This window comes from Cebus imitator, unplaced genomic scaffold, assembly GCF_001604975.1.
Source record: "Cebus imitator isolate Cc_AM_T3 unplaced genomic scaffold, Cebus_imitator-1.0 Scaffold385, whole genome shotgun sequence".
NCBI classification, from domain to species: Eukaryota; Metazoa; Chordata; class Mammalia; order Primates; family Cebidae; genus Cebus; species Cebus imitator.
In genome coordinates this window covers 1,352,282-1,366,881 of record NW_016107700.1, presented here as the reverse complement: position 1 = coordinate 1,366,881, position 14,600 = coordinate 1,352,282, and the positions used below count along the sequence as shown (strand labels likewise).

General features: G+C 39.7%; 1 protein-coding gene across 2 annotated transcripts in view; it reads left to right on the top strand.

The window, feature by feature from the left end:
- The window catches only part of ZMPSTE24 (zinc metallopeptidase STE24), a 54,944-nt gene that overhangs the window by 13,896 nt on the left and 26,448 nt on the right, over window positions 1-14,600 (top strand). For both annotated transcript variants that reach the window (XM_017507950.2, XM_017507949.2), the window contains exons 5-7: window positions 1,204-1,356; window positions 3,616-3,757; window positions 12,760-12,944. In XM_017507950.2, coding sequence (XP_017363439.1) covers window positions 1,204-1,356; window positions 3,616-3,757; window positions 12,760-12,944 — 480 coding nt within the window. The remainder of the gene's footprint in view (window positions 1-1,203; window positions 1,357-3,615; window positions 3,758-12,759; window positions 12,945-14,600) is intronic.

Sequence of the window (14,600 nt, the reverse complement as noted above, 5' to 3'; positions counted from 1 at the left end):
GCCCGGCCTTATCCTGTATTGTTAATAATTTAAACATAATTTACTATTTCAGAGTATGAATTGACAAAAAAGGGAACTACAGATATGGTAAAGATCATAGTTGAAAGTCTTGACTGGGTACAGTGGCTCACACCTGTAATCCCAACACTTTGGGAGGCTAAGGCAGGATCACTTGAGCCCAGGAGTTCAAGACCAGCTTGGGCAATATACTGAGACTTCATCTCTATGAAACAATTCTCAAAGTTAGCCAGTTGTGGTGGTATGCACCTGTAGTCCCAGCTACTTAGAAGGATAAAGCAAGAGGATTGCTTGAGTCCAGGAGGTTGAGGCTACAGTGAGCCATCATTGTGCCACTGCACTCCAACCTGGGCAACAGAACTAGACCCTGCCTCTAAAAAAAGAAGAGAGAGAAATTTATGTTACAAACTCTTTTAGCACTAATGTTTATTGTTTTTCAGCCACTAATCATCATTTGTTTGTTCGTGACATGGTCTCGTTCTTTCACCGAGTCTGGAGTGCAATGGCAGGATCATGGCTCACTGTAGCCACAACCTTCCAGACTCAAGTGATCCTCCTACCTCAGCCTCCCTAGTAGCTGGGACTATATATGCATTATCCTACACTGGGTTAATTTTTTTTTTTTAAGTAGTGCCAGAGTCTCACTATGTTGCCCAGGCTGGTCTGGAACTACTGGGCTCAAGCAATCCTCCCATCTAGGCCTCCCAAAGTGCTGGGATTACAGTTGTGAGCCACTGCACTCATCCTCAGCTAATAATGTTTAAATGAATTTTATACTGTAAAATGCAATACATTTATCATTGCCTTTTTTTTTTTGAGACGCCTGTAATCCCAGCACTTTGGTAGGCTGAGGTGGGCAGATCACTTGAGGTGAGAAGATCAAGACCATCCCAGCAAAACCCCGTCTCTACTAATAAAACAAAAATTAGTTGGGTGTGGTAATGTGTGCCTGTAGTCCCAGCTACTCAGGAGGCTGAGGCGGCAGAATCACTTGAACTCGGGAGGCAGAGATTGCAGTGAGCCGAGATGGTACCACTGCACTCCAGCCTGGCCACAGAACAAGACTCTGTCTAAAAATAAAAAAACAAAAAATAAAAAATGATGTATGCTTTGTATTTACTTATCAGTTATTTTAAAAGCAAAACCAGTTTCTCAGTTTCTTGTGGTACTGTTTTCTTTTTGCAGACTTTGGGGTTCTTCATGAAAGATGCAATCAAGAAATTTGTTGTGACTCAGTGTATTTTGTTGCCTGTGTCTTCACTTCTACTTTACATTATTAAAATTGGGGGTGACTATTTTTTTATTTATGCCTGGCTGTTCACATTAGCTGTGTCTCTGGTGAGTAAAATCTTTATTTCATTTTCTTTTAAAAAAAGTTCCTTGGTGAGATTATTATAATTTAATCTTCATTGGCATTTAAACAGTTCTTAAGAAGCAGCTGAAATATAAATAGGTGCACATATACATTTCCCCCATGGTTTTTGCTTTTGATTATAGAAACAGGAGACTGACTGTAACTTTTCTTCTCCTTATGCTAACTCTTACAGGTCATAGAAACTAGTTGTTAGTCACTTTTAATGATGCAGTTGTCAGGCAATTTTGGGTTGTGCATTTGTGAGTTGACACCAAAATGACTAAGTGTGATAATTTAACAACTATTGACTGACCTCCACTGCCTAAAATCATGGCTATTTTGAAGAGAAATGAGATTTAAGAGGGACAAGAGGAAGAAAGCATACACTTAACTGACCTTCTTCTGCTTCCCTTCTCCTGCCTTCCCCTTCCCCCTTAACACTCTCTCTCCTTTGCCCCGAGTACTTCCCTTCCTTGTCTATCTTTACCCATTCTTCTTCCTTTCCTTCTCCCTTGTTTCCATCTCCCCAGCTGCCAGCTATTCCTCCCTCTCTTCCTTCTCCTTTCCTTTTCCCTCTCACTCTTTCCCCCCTGATTTTCCCTTCCTCACATCTTCTATTCCTCTTCTCTTTCCCATATACTAAGGTGCTTCACAGCACAAACACTACAATACAGTCAAAATGGTCTGTTCAGGGCCAGGCACAGTGATTAAGATCTCTAGGTGGTAATACATAGTCCTTTTAGAACTGTCTTGGGGATTTCTGATGCTTCATGAGCCAATCGTAACACGCAGTTCTGCCTTTTAGCATAATCACAATAGACCTGAAGTCTTTCCTAAAAAAGAATTAGTAGAACTTGACTGTGTGCTGTTTCTTAGTTGGCTTGTCAGCTAAAATTAAATTATGCCTATAATCCCGGCACTTTAGGAAGCTGAGGTGGGAAGATTGCATAAGCCCAAGAGTTTAAGACCAGCCTGGGTAACATAATTAGTCTCTCACTACAAATAATAATAATTTTTTTGTGTGTGATGGAGTCTCACTCTGTCTCCAGGCTGGAATGCAGCAGCTTGATCTTGGCTCATTGCAACCTCCCCCTCCCGGGTTCAAGTGATTATCCTGCCTCAGCCTCCTGAGTAGCTGGGACTACAGGCACGTGCCACCATGCCCTGCTAATTTTTTTTTATTTTTAGTGGAGGCGAGGTTTCACCATGTTAGCCAGGATGGTCTCAATCTTCTGACTTTGTGATCTGCCTACTTCAGCCTCCCAAAGTGCTGGGATTACAGGCGTAAACCACTGTGCCTGGCCCTTTAAATAATAATTTTTAAAAATCCCAAATGAAAAATCCAAAATGGTCTTTTCAGTGCCCCCAGAAATTATCTGTCAGCTCTTCAACTCCACTGATGATATATATATATTTTTATTTTTTTAGAGATAGAGCCTCCCTATGTTTTCCACGCTGATGTACAGTAGCTATTTCATAGGCATGATCATAGTGCACTACAGCCTCAAACTCCTGGGCTCAAGCAGTCTTCCTGCCTCAGCTTCCTGAGTAGCTGGGACTACAGGTGCGTGACACCACGCCCAACCTGAGGTTTATTTTAATCTGAATTACATAATGCTCATTGTTTCATTTTCTACTGATGGGATCAAGATCAGAAAATGGGTGCTAGTTGGATTTACAGGTATCTACTGTATGGCAAATTAAAAGGAAAAAGAGCAGAGAAAATGCTCTAAAAATGCTTAGGGAAGTGCTATTTCAACGACAGTGTACAATTATGAACTATAGGTAATTAAGCTAACAAGCCAACCAAGTAACAGCACACAGTCAAGTTCTACTAATTCTTTTTTAGGAAAGACTTCAAGTCTATTGTGGTTACGCTAAAAGGCAGAACTTCGTGTTATGATTGGCTCATGAAGCATCAGAAATACCCAAGATAGTTCTAAAAGGACTGTTTATTACCACCTAGAGATCTTAATCACTGTTAGTAGCATTATCCTCTAAAATAAAATTCATAGGTTTACTCTATCAAACTACTCATTTCAATTTAATTCATCAGACAGATATTGTGCTCTTACTATCTGGTACTGTTTGGGCCTGGGAATACTAGAGGAAGTGAGTTCCTTGTTCTCAAGTTTGAGGTTAACAAAATTGTTTTAATATAATTAAATTAAATTAAATCTGTATAATAAAAAATAGTTTTTCTTTAAGAATGTTCATATGTTGTTCTGACATTTACTTTTCAGGTTCTTGTCACAATCTATGCTGATTATATTGCCCCTTTATTTGACAAATTCACACCTCTGCCTGAGGGAAAGCTTAAAGAAGAAATTGAAGTAATGGCAAAGAGTATTGACTTTCCTTTGACTAAGGTGTATGTTGTGGAAGGTAAGGCTACCTGGGGATAAGAAGGTTTTATTCAAGTGGTTTGTTTTATTTGATACTTTATTCTTAAAACTTTAATCAAAGAACAAATCAGTTTTTGTTTTTTTCTTTTTAAAATTTGTTATTTGAAGGCTAGGAGTTTACCTTTTGGTTTGTTTTTTGAGACAAAGTCTTGTTCTTGTCCCCCAGGCTGGAGTGCAATGGCACAATCTCAGCCCACTGCAATCTCTGCCTCCTGGGTTCAAGCTTATTCTCCTGCCTCAGCCTCCCTAGTAGCTGGGATTACAGGCATCTGCCAACCATACCTGGCTAATTTTTGTATTTTTAGTAGAGACAATGTGTCCATGTTGGCCAGGCTGGTCTTGAACTCCTGACTTCCGGTGATGTGCCTGCCTCAGCCTCCCAAAGTGCTGGGATTACAGGCATGAGCCACTGTGCCCAGCCTACCTTTTGGCTTTTTAAGATTTACAGAAATTGGTAACATAGGCCTGATGCCAAATCCTGCTCTTGTCTGCAGCTGTGTGTGTTTGGTTTTACAGTATTGAGTTTTTGGCCAAGGCTTTTTCACTCTCTGTTATATTATGTTATATTTTAGATTGATTTATTCACTTCAGTTATCTGTCTGGTTCTTTTAGGTAATTAAGTTGGATTCTTGCGTAGTCAGATTCTGTATAGTATTAGTTGGGAGGCTTTTAAAGCCAATGTTCTTGGCCTTATCTCCTCCAACAAAATATCCAGTGTTCTTGAGGACTCACCTGCAGATTACCAAATTCTACAGTACCATCGAGTACTGCAGACTACTAAAGTCTCAAAGAAGCCTATGGAGATGTAGAGAGAAACTGCTGTAAGGTTCCATGACTTCCAGAATTTATAAAGTCCATATAAATGAATGTAATAGTTCTCCCCATGCCACTTACTAGTTATGGGATCTTGGATGAGTCACTTCACCCTTCTGGGTTTCAGTTGTGTTTCCTCTAAACTATGGTTTCACAAATGTAAAGGGCTAGATAGTAAATATTTGAGGCTTTGTGGGCCACATGTTCTCTGTTGCAGCTATTCAACGCTACTGTTATAGTGCAAAAGCAGCCATAGATAATACTAAACAAATGAGTGTGGCTGCGTTCCAATAAAACTTTATAAAAATAAATGGCAGATTGGATTTGGCCTGTGAGCTACAGTTTGCTGGTCCCTGCTCTAAACTGAAATATCATCAGTGAGAAGCAGCTGCGTTAGATGAAGGAATAGAAACTGAGAAGCAGTCACAGAGTTAGGGGAGAACAGAGATGGTCACAACTGAAAAGAATGAATTAACAGCAACTGGAAGAACATAGAAATTTCAGACATTTAGTGACTTCTGAGGATATATAGCCCAATCAAAGGCGCAATTGGAGTAGCTTAAATGTCTGTGGGGAAATGGTAGAATAATAAGCCAGTTCATACTTCTTTAGCCTCTGAAATCACTACTCTTTTTTTTTTTTTTTTTTTTGTTAGGTAATATTAAACTAAAAATTTAATCACTAATCTGTATAATAGAATAGTCTCTAAGTGGCTTTTACTGAAGGGGCAACCTGAGTTGCTGATCACATAAGTTATAATCAGATAATGCGAAATAATAGCTAATGCTATGACAGTAGAGGTAATCAATAGAATATGTGAAAACATATCATTGGTGCTATTTTCTTTCTTTCTTTCTTTCTTTCCCTACAACATCCAGAGTGTGAGAGCTATTTCATTTTAGATGAAATAGTTAGGGAAGGCTTTATGGAGGGAGAGTTACGACCTGAGCTGGGTGTTAATGGGAAGTCAAGATTTGAGTAGATAGAGGGCAGCATTTCAGAGGTCAGGCTTCAGGGTCAAAAGGCTTGGGTTTGAATCATAGCTCTATCACAGATTATCAGTGCTGGGTTTGGTGGCTCCAGCCTGTAATCCCATCTAGTGGGGAGGCTGAGGTGGGAGGTCAGGAGTTTGAGACAACCTACTTGTGTGACTTTGGGCAACTTAGCTTTGCTAAACGGCAGTTTACTCATCTATAATGTATGTTTTTATTGTTGTTAACAATAGTAACAGTCCTCAAAAATATTTTGAATGAATGTTGTTGCTGACAATAACACACATTACAGATTTGTAAATTGGTAGGGAGATTGTAGTGAAAAGCCAAGAATTTTGCTCACAAAATATTATTAGATAGCAAGTGCTGTGCAGAGAATTAAACTAGTTTGGTCTGATGAGTTGATACTGTAGATTGGGTCATCAGAGAAGACCTCTCTGAACAAATGAATATTAAGCTGAGACCTAAAGGGAGGAGCTATCCATGTTGAGGCCATTGGGAAAATGTTCAAGGACTGTGAAGAAGTCCAGTGTGGCTGCACCATAGCAGGAGACTATCAGGAGAGGAAATCTGAGACATAGGCAAGAATCAGGCCACATAGGCCTTTGTTAAGTCAGGGTAAGGAGTTTGGATTTTAAGTTCAGTGGGAAGAGCCATTGAAGGCTTAGGCAGGAAGGTGACATAGTCTCCTTTGTATTTTTTAAATATCCTGGGCTGCTGTAGGGAGAGGCAAGAGTCTAGGTAGGACACAATAGCTTAGAGTAGAATAATAGTAATTAATGGAGAGAAGTGGATGCATTTGGGACAGGTTTTAGAGGTAGAGTTTATTGAATTTTCTAACTGATTGCATTGGGGGAATAAGGGAAAGAGTGACATCAAAGATAATTGCCTAGGACTTGTGACCTGAGCAGTTGGATAAATGGTAGTTTACTGAGAAGGGAAAAACTGGGAGAAGAGTAGGTTTGTCAGTAATTAAGACTTCTAATGGCTATATTACATATTGAGGAACCTATTAAACGTTGTTGTTATTAGTCAGAGTTCTGCAAGCAATAGAAACCAACTGTGGCTGATTTAAGCAGAAAAACTGCTTATTGAAACAATATTTGGCTGGGAGCAGTGGCTCATGCCTGTAATCCTAGCAATTTGGGAGGCTGAGGCAGGTGGATTACCTAAGCTCAAGAGTTTAAGACCAGCCTGGCCAACATGGTGAAATCCTGTCTCTACTAAAAATACAAAAATTAGCTGGGCATGGTGGCATGAGCCTTGGTCCCAGCTACTAGGGAGGCTAAGGCAGGAGGATCGCTTGAACCCAAGAGGTGGAGGTTCCAGTAAGCCGAGATCATTCCACTGCACTCCAGCCTGGGCAAGAGAGTGAGACCCTGTCTCAAAAAAAAAGAATATTTGCTATCTTACATAATATGCAGGAAAGTTAAGTTTACGAAGCCCAGAAAATGGGCTGTTACATAGGAAGGCTAGGAACTTATAATCATAATGCAGAACCTCCCTGGTGAGGACACTGCTGTGGCTACCTCAGAACACGGGATTCAGCCACTAGCACCTGCAGAATGAATTCTTCACTGCTTTGTTTTTTTGTGAGTGTGTATAATTAGCTAACTATTCAGAATCCCCCATGGGTGGATCTGATTGACTAAGCTAAGGCATGGGGCTAGCTCTTCGGAGTGTTGGGAAAACAAATACCTGGCATTTTAGATTTCTCAAATGAGAAGCAGCCTCTCATGTGGTGTGATACTCCCTAAACTCTGAAAGGAAATTCTAATATTAGACAGGAAAAAAGACCACACACAAGAATACAGACAACAAATATATCTCTAGACATCTCTGTGGAGATGTCAAATAGGTAGCTGTATTATGAGTCTGGAGTTTTAGGGAGAGGTCAGCTCTAAAATACAGATTTGGAAGTATCTGGCACATAGATGGTGTTTAATGCCATTGATGAGGGCTCTTAGAGAAGAGAAGGGGGCCAGGGTCAGAGTCAGCAGAGAAACAGCCAGGAAGGAGGGTAAGGAGGAAAGGCCCTTGAGGTAGAAGAAAACCAGGAGAAACTGGTGTCGCAAAAGCCAGGAGAATATTGTGTTTTAAGGAGAAAGTGGTCAACAGCGCTAAATGGTGCTAAGAGGTTGATTACGAGGAGGCGTTATGGCAATGCCTTACATTTTTGTAGAATGTTTTGATTATCAGAGTTCTCAATGTTACTTCATACCTCAAGTGATATCATTAATTCATTCAGTAAATAAGCATAATTGAATATACAGCCATGCATCACTTAACGATGTGAATATGTTCTGAGAAATGCGTCATTAGGCTTTTCCTTGTCATGCGAACACCGTAGAATATGCTCATACAAACCTAGACGGTATAACCTACTGCACACCTAGGTTGTATGGTATAGCCTTTTGCTTCTAGATTACAAACCATGTTACTGTACTGAATAGGCAATTGTAACATGATGATGAGCATTTGTGTATCTAAACATAGAAAAGATAATGTGCTGTGCTACAACATTACAGTGGCTATGATGTCAGGAATTTTTTAGCTTCATTAGAATTTTGTGGGACCACTGTCCTATATGTAGTTTGTTGACCAAAATGTTGTTATGCAGTACATGATTGTATCCTGCATGCCAGGCACAGCGATATAAAAAGCTTATAGTACAGTATGGGGATTCTTTTTTCTTCTCTTTTTTTTTTTTTTGAGATGGAGTCTTGCACTGTCGCCAGGCTAGAGTGCAGTGGTGCAATCTCGAATTACTGCAACTTCCACCTTCCAAGTTGAAGCGATTCGCCTGCCTCAGCCTCCCAAGTAGCTGGGACTACAGGCGCACACCACCACACCCAGCTAATTTTTGTATTTGTAGTAAAGATGGTCTTTCACCATGGTGGCCAGGATGGTCTTGGTCTCTTTCCCTTGTGATCCGCCCACCTTGGCCTCCCAAAGTGCTGGGATTACAGGTGTGAGCCACCGTGCCCGGCCAAGGGATTCTTACAGTTTAGTAGGTAAAAAGTCCCTGGAGAGTTTGTTAAAAGACAGATTCCTGGTCTTCATTCCCAGAGATTCTGACATAGTAGGTGTTTCCAGTATCTACTTCTTTTTTTTTTTTTTTAATAAAGATGGGGTTTCGCCATATTGGTCAGGCTGGTCTCGAACTCCTGACCTCAGGTGATCCACCCACCTCAGCCTCCCAAAGTGCTGGGATTACAGGCGTGAGCCACTGTGCCCACTCCAGTATCTACTTCTAAAAACACCCCTAGGTGATTTTGGTATAGGTATTCCTTGGACCACACTTTGAGATACCTGGACCAATGGGAGATAATAAGACATTAAATTACTTTTGTTTGTGTGCATACAGTCTGCCTATTTTCATAAATAACTTCAGATAGAGTCTAAGAAATATTTTTAAATTAATTAAAAAATTTTGGATCAGCACCAGGCATGGTGGTGGCTCATGCCTGTAATCCTAGCACTTTGGAAGGCTGAGGTGGGTGGATCACCTGAGGTCAGGAGTTCGAGACCAGCCTGGCCAACATGATGAATCCCATCTCTACTAAAAATACAAAAATTAGCCTGGTATGGTGGCATGTGCATGTAAACCCAGCTACTCAGGAGGCTAAGGCAGGAGAATTGCTGGAACCTGGGAGGTGGAGGCTGCACTGAGCTGAGATTGTGACACTGCACTCTAGCCTGGGCAACAGAACGAGACTCCATCCCAAAAAAAAAAAAAAAAAAAAAAAAACAACACAAAAAAAAAAAAAAAAAAAAAAAAAAAATTAAGCTTGGAAAAGATAGAGATGAGATAGAAGGATGGACTTCAAAGAGTAACACAGCTTTCCAGGTCCTAAAGTCCTATATTATTGACAAAGCTAGACCACATGTTTGGCTCTTCCTGGCAATCAAACCAAAAAGAAATGTAATAATGTAATAAATAATAGCTTCTACTTGTCAAAGTTTTACTACTAAATGTACTGCCAGTTACTTTTCATTAAAAATAGGAGTTGATAGAAAATTCATGTTTTCTGTGAGAGACTTCAGATTCTCAAGAGAAATAAATGTTTATCATTCCTTTTTTGAAAAAAATATATAAATAATAGTGGCAATATACAGATCAGACAGCATACTAATTGCTTCACTTAGAATATCTTATATAATCCTTAATTTAAGCCAATGAGGTAGATACTAGCCTCGCTTCGTAAACAGGAAACTAAAGTTTAAAGAAATTAAGAATGTTTCCTAAATTTACACAGCTGATACATGGCAGAGCCAAGATTTGAACCCAAAGTCTATACTCTTAGTCACTAAACTCACTGCACGTTGTAGAACATCTGGAAATCAAAGAAGTATATAAAGAAGAAAATAAAAATCAACCATAGTTCAGGTACTGTTAGCTACTATTAAAAATTTAGGTATGGGCCAGCTGTGGTGACTCACACCTGTAATCCCAACACTTTGGGATGCCAAGGCAGGAGAATTGCTTGAGCTCAGGAGTTAGAGACCAGCCTGGGCAGCATAGCAAGACCCTCTCTCTACACAAAATTAGCTGGGCATGGTGGTATGTATCTATAGTCCTAGCTACTCAGGAGGCTGAGGCAGGAGGCTTGATTGAGCTCAGGAGGTCAAGGCTACAGTGAGCCATGATTATGCCATTGCATTGCAGCCTGAGTGACAGAGAGAGACCCTGTCTCAAAAGAAAAAAAAGGTATGTCTTCTTCCAGTCTTTATAAAAATTGCTTTAATTATAGAAGTAGGTGTGCTTATTTTAAAAGTCTTGGTGGGGAAAAGGAAACAAAAATCCATTCTAAAACCTAGTGATGAACACTTCAATACTTTGGTATGTTTCCTAATAGGCATGGGCTTATGCTTTTCTATTAATATTTATTAGGTTGGTGCAAAAGTAATTGTGGTTTCAGACTATGAATTTTAATTAATTATAACTAGGCTCAAACACACCTTTATAAATCAAAATAGGAACCATTACCTTCAACACATTTTTGCCAACGAAAAATAAGTTTGTTTATTCCTGTAGTGTAAAAATCTGTGCTTCGGAATTCAGCAAACTCTTGGAAAGCATTTTTTGCATCCAGCTAGTTGTGGAAACGTTTTCCCTTTAAAAAGTTTCGAGGTGCTTGAAGAAGTGGTAGTCACTTGGCAAGAGATCAGGTGAATGTGGCAGATCAGGCAAAACTTCGTCGCCCAATTTGTTCAACTTTTGAAGCACTGGCTTTGCAATGTGCAGTCGGGCGTTGCCTTGTAGAAGAATTGGGCCCTTTCTGTTGACCAGTGCTGGTTGCAGATGTTGCAGTTTTCTGTGCATCTCATTGATTTGCTGAGCATACTTTTCAGATGTAATGGTTTTGCTGGGATTCAGAAAGCTACAGTGGATCAGACTGGCAGCAGACTACCAAACGGTGACCATAACCTTTTTTTGGTGCAAGTTTGGCTTTGGGAAGTGCTTTGGAGCTTCTGGGTCTGGCCACTGAGCTGGTCATCGCCTGTTGTTACATAAAATCCACCTTTCGTCCTACGTTAAAATCTGATAGAGAAATGGTTTGTTGTGTAGAATAAGAAAAGACGACACTTCAATGATTTAAAAAAAAAAAAAATTCACTCAGCTCATGAGGCACCCACTTATCAAGCTTTTTCATCTTTCTAATTTGCTTCAAATGCCAAATGACCTTAGAACAGTCGACATTGAGTTCTTTGGCAACGTCTTGTGTAGTTGTAAGGGGATCAGCTTTGATGATTGCTCTCCATTGGTCATTGTAACTTCCGATGGCCAGCCACTGCGCTCCACATCTTCAAGGTTCTCGTCTCCTTTGCAAACTTCTTGAACCACCACTGTGCTGTACGTTCATTAGCAGTTCCTGGGCCAAATGCGTTGTTGATGTTGGGGGTTGTCTCTGCTGCTTTACAACCTATTTTGAACTCGAATAAGAAAATTGCTTGAATTCGCTTTTTTTTGAGACAGAGTCTCCCTCTGTTGCCCAGGCTGGAGTGCAGTGGTGACGTCTGTGCTCACTGCAACCTCTGCCTTCCGGGTTCAAGTGATTCTCGTGCCTCAGCCCCCCATGTAGCTGGGATTAAAGGCATGTGCCACCACGCCTGACTAATTTTGTATTTTTAGTAGAGACAGGGTTTCACCATGTTGGCCAGGCTGGGCTGGTCATGAACTCCTGATTTCAAGTGATCTGCTGGCCTCAGGCTTGCAAAGTGCTGAGATTACATGCATCAGCTACTCCACCCAGCCAAATTTGCTTTTTGTCTAACATCATTTCCATTATCTAAAATAAATAAACAGCAAGTAATAAGTCATTAGCAAAAAACATAAAGTAAGAAATGCACATTAAAATGATGTATAACAGGGCCAGGTGTGGTGGTTCACACCTGTAATCCCAGCACTTTAGGAGGCTGAGGTGGGTAGATCATGAAGTCAGGAGTTCAAGATCAGCCTGGCCAATATGGTGAAACCCCGTCTCTACTAAAAATATAAAAAATTAGGTGTGGTGGTGTGTGCCTGTAGTCTCAGCTACTTGTGGGGCTGAGGCATGAGAATCACTTGAACCCAGGAGGCAGAGGTTGTAGTGAGCTGATATTGTGCCACTGTACTCCAGCCTGGTGACAGAGCAAAACTCTATCTCAAAAAAAAAAAAAAAGATGTATAATATAATCATATTTATTTAAGAGTGTATTCCAATATCAAACAGCAAATTTCAACAACGCAAAAACAATAATTACGTTTGCACCAACCTAATACATGAACATTTTTTTTTTTACAATAATGGAATCTTATATACGTGAGGTTTTGTATCCTTCATAATATATTGGTAAGCTTTTTCTTGTTAAAATTCTTTGGAAGTATAATTTTTTTCTGGCTGCTTAAAATTCTATTTCATAGTTTTACTATAATTGAATCATTCTGTAACTGTTGGATGGTGTAGGCTTTACTTATTTAATTACTGCTGTGAAGCTGTGATGAGCACATTTATTGACAAAAAACAGACACTCTCCACTGCTGGTGGTGAATTATGTTGATATGGTTTTTCTTCATGTATTAAGCAATTTGAAAATGTTAATGTCCTTTTCAGTAATTCAATGTCTAGGAGTCTCTCCAGAGGACCGCAAACTTTTTAATTATATTCCATGCTTTGAACTGTCTTTTCCTTAGGATCTAAACGCTCTTCCCACAGCAATGCTTATTTTTATGGCTTCTTCAAGAACAAGCGAATAGTTTTGTTTGACACTCTACTAGAAGAGTACTCTGTACTAAACAAAGACATCCAGGAGGATTCTAGCATGGAACCCCGCAAAGAGGACGAAGGGAACAGTGAAGAAATAAAAGCTAAAGTTAAAGTGAGTTCTTTTTTCCTAAGAGACTCTACCTTAGTTTTTATACACAGTTCCTGTGACAACTCAAAATAACATCATTTCTATGCAGCGAGTGCTGAATTCAGGGAGACTATCAAATAAAAAACTATGGCTCCTTTAAAGTTCTGGTATTTAAGAGAGATTGCCACTATTATTACATGCTAACTACATTGCAAGCTTTTATAGAGTGTAGATACTAAAATTAGTATCTACAAGCTTTTATAGAATGTAGATACTAAAATTAGAAGCTCTTATAAGAAAATTCATATGATTATAGGCTATCTTTAAAACAGGAACTTGTATATATATAATTGCTGATATGTTTATGACCGAAGAATTCCCACAAGCAAGACAAAGAGAATATAAATATCTAATTTTTAGCTTTATTAAGACAGTAATTATAGGCTTTGGCAATGGAGAGACTTGGATTTGAACCCTAGTTTTGTTATTTAGTAGCTTGTATCCTTGGAAACATCACGTAAGTTAGTCTGTTTTATTTGTTGAACACACATTTATGAAATGTATACTCTGTGCTGAGATGCTTTGCTTGGCACTAGGTATACAAAAATAAAAACGAATACGTTTCTCTTAAGCTTGTAGTCTAAAAATAAAAGCTAAAGTGAGTTCTTTTTTCTTAAGAGACTCTTAGTTTTTATGCACAGTTCCTGTGACAACTCAAAATAACATCAATTTCTATGTAGCGCATGTTGAATTCAGGGAGACCATCAAGTAAAAAACTATGGCTCCTTTATAGTTCTGGTATTTAGGAGAGATTACCACTCTGATTGCATGCTAACTACCTTGCAAGCTTTTATAGAATGTAGATAGTCATTGCAATCACAGTACAATATGTTAATTGCTACTATCAAGTTATAGATACTAGATATAGTGGGAGCACAAGAGAAGACATTTCCCAGATCTGACCTGAGAGTCTGAGAAAGCTGCTTCTAAGTCCTTTTCCTGGATGAGATTAACCGATATTGATTAGGAGAATTTCAAATATCAAGACTAAATGGGGGAAAGGGGACAATGATAAGAAACAACATAAACTGTCAAAAACAGTCATCAGTATTCGTGTGTGTGATGGAATGTGCCATTGCCTTTGGTGTCATACAGAGATGATTTTAGTTCCCTGTTTACTCACCATCTGTGTAACTCTGTGTAAGTAAGTTAAGCTTTCATTTATTTATATATTTATTTATTTTGAGATGAGGTCTTGCTGTGTTTCCCAGGCTGGTCAAACTCCTGGCCTCAAGTTATCTACCTGCCTTGGCCTCCCAAAGTGCAGCTGTGTGCCACCACACCCAGCCAAACTTTCTAAATCTTTGGTTTCTTTTTTCTCTTTTTTGAAGCAAAATCTCACTCTGTTGCTGAGACTGGAGTGCAGTGGTGCAATCTCTGCTTACTGCAACCTCCACCTCCCAGGTTCAAGCAACTCTCCTGCCTCAGCCTCCTGAGTAGCTGGGATTACAGGCGCGCACCACCATGCCTGGCTAATTTTTGTGTTTTCAGTAGAGACGGGGTTTCAGCATGTTGGTCAGGCTGGTCTTGAACATCTGACCTCATGATGCTCCTGCCTCAGCCTCCCATAGTGCTGGGATTACAGATGTGAGACACTGTGCCTCGCCTGCTTTTTTTTTT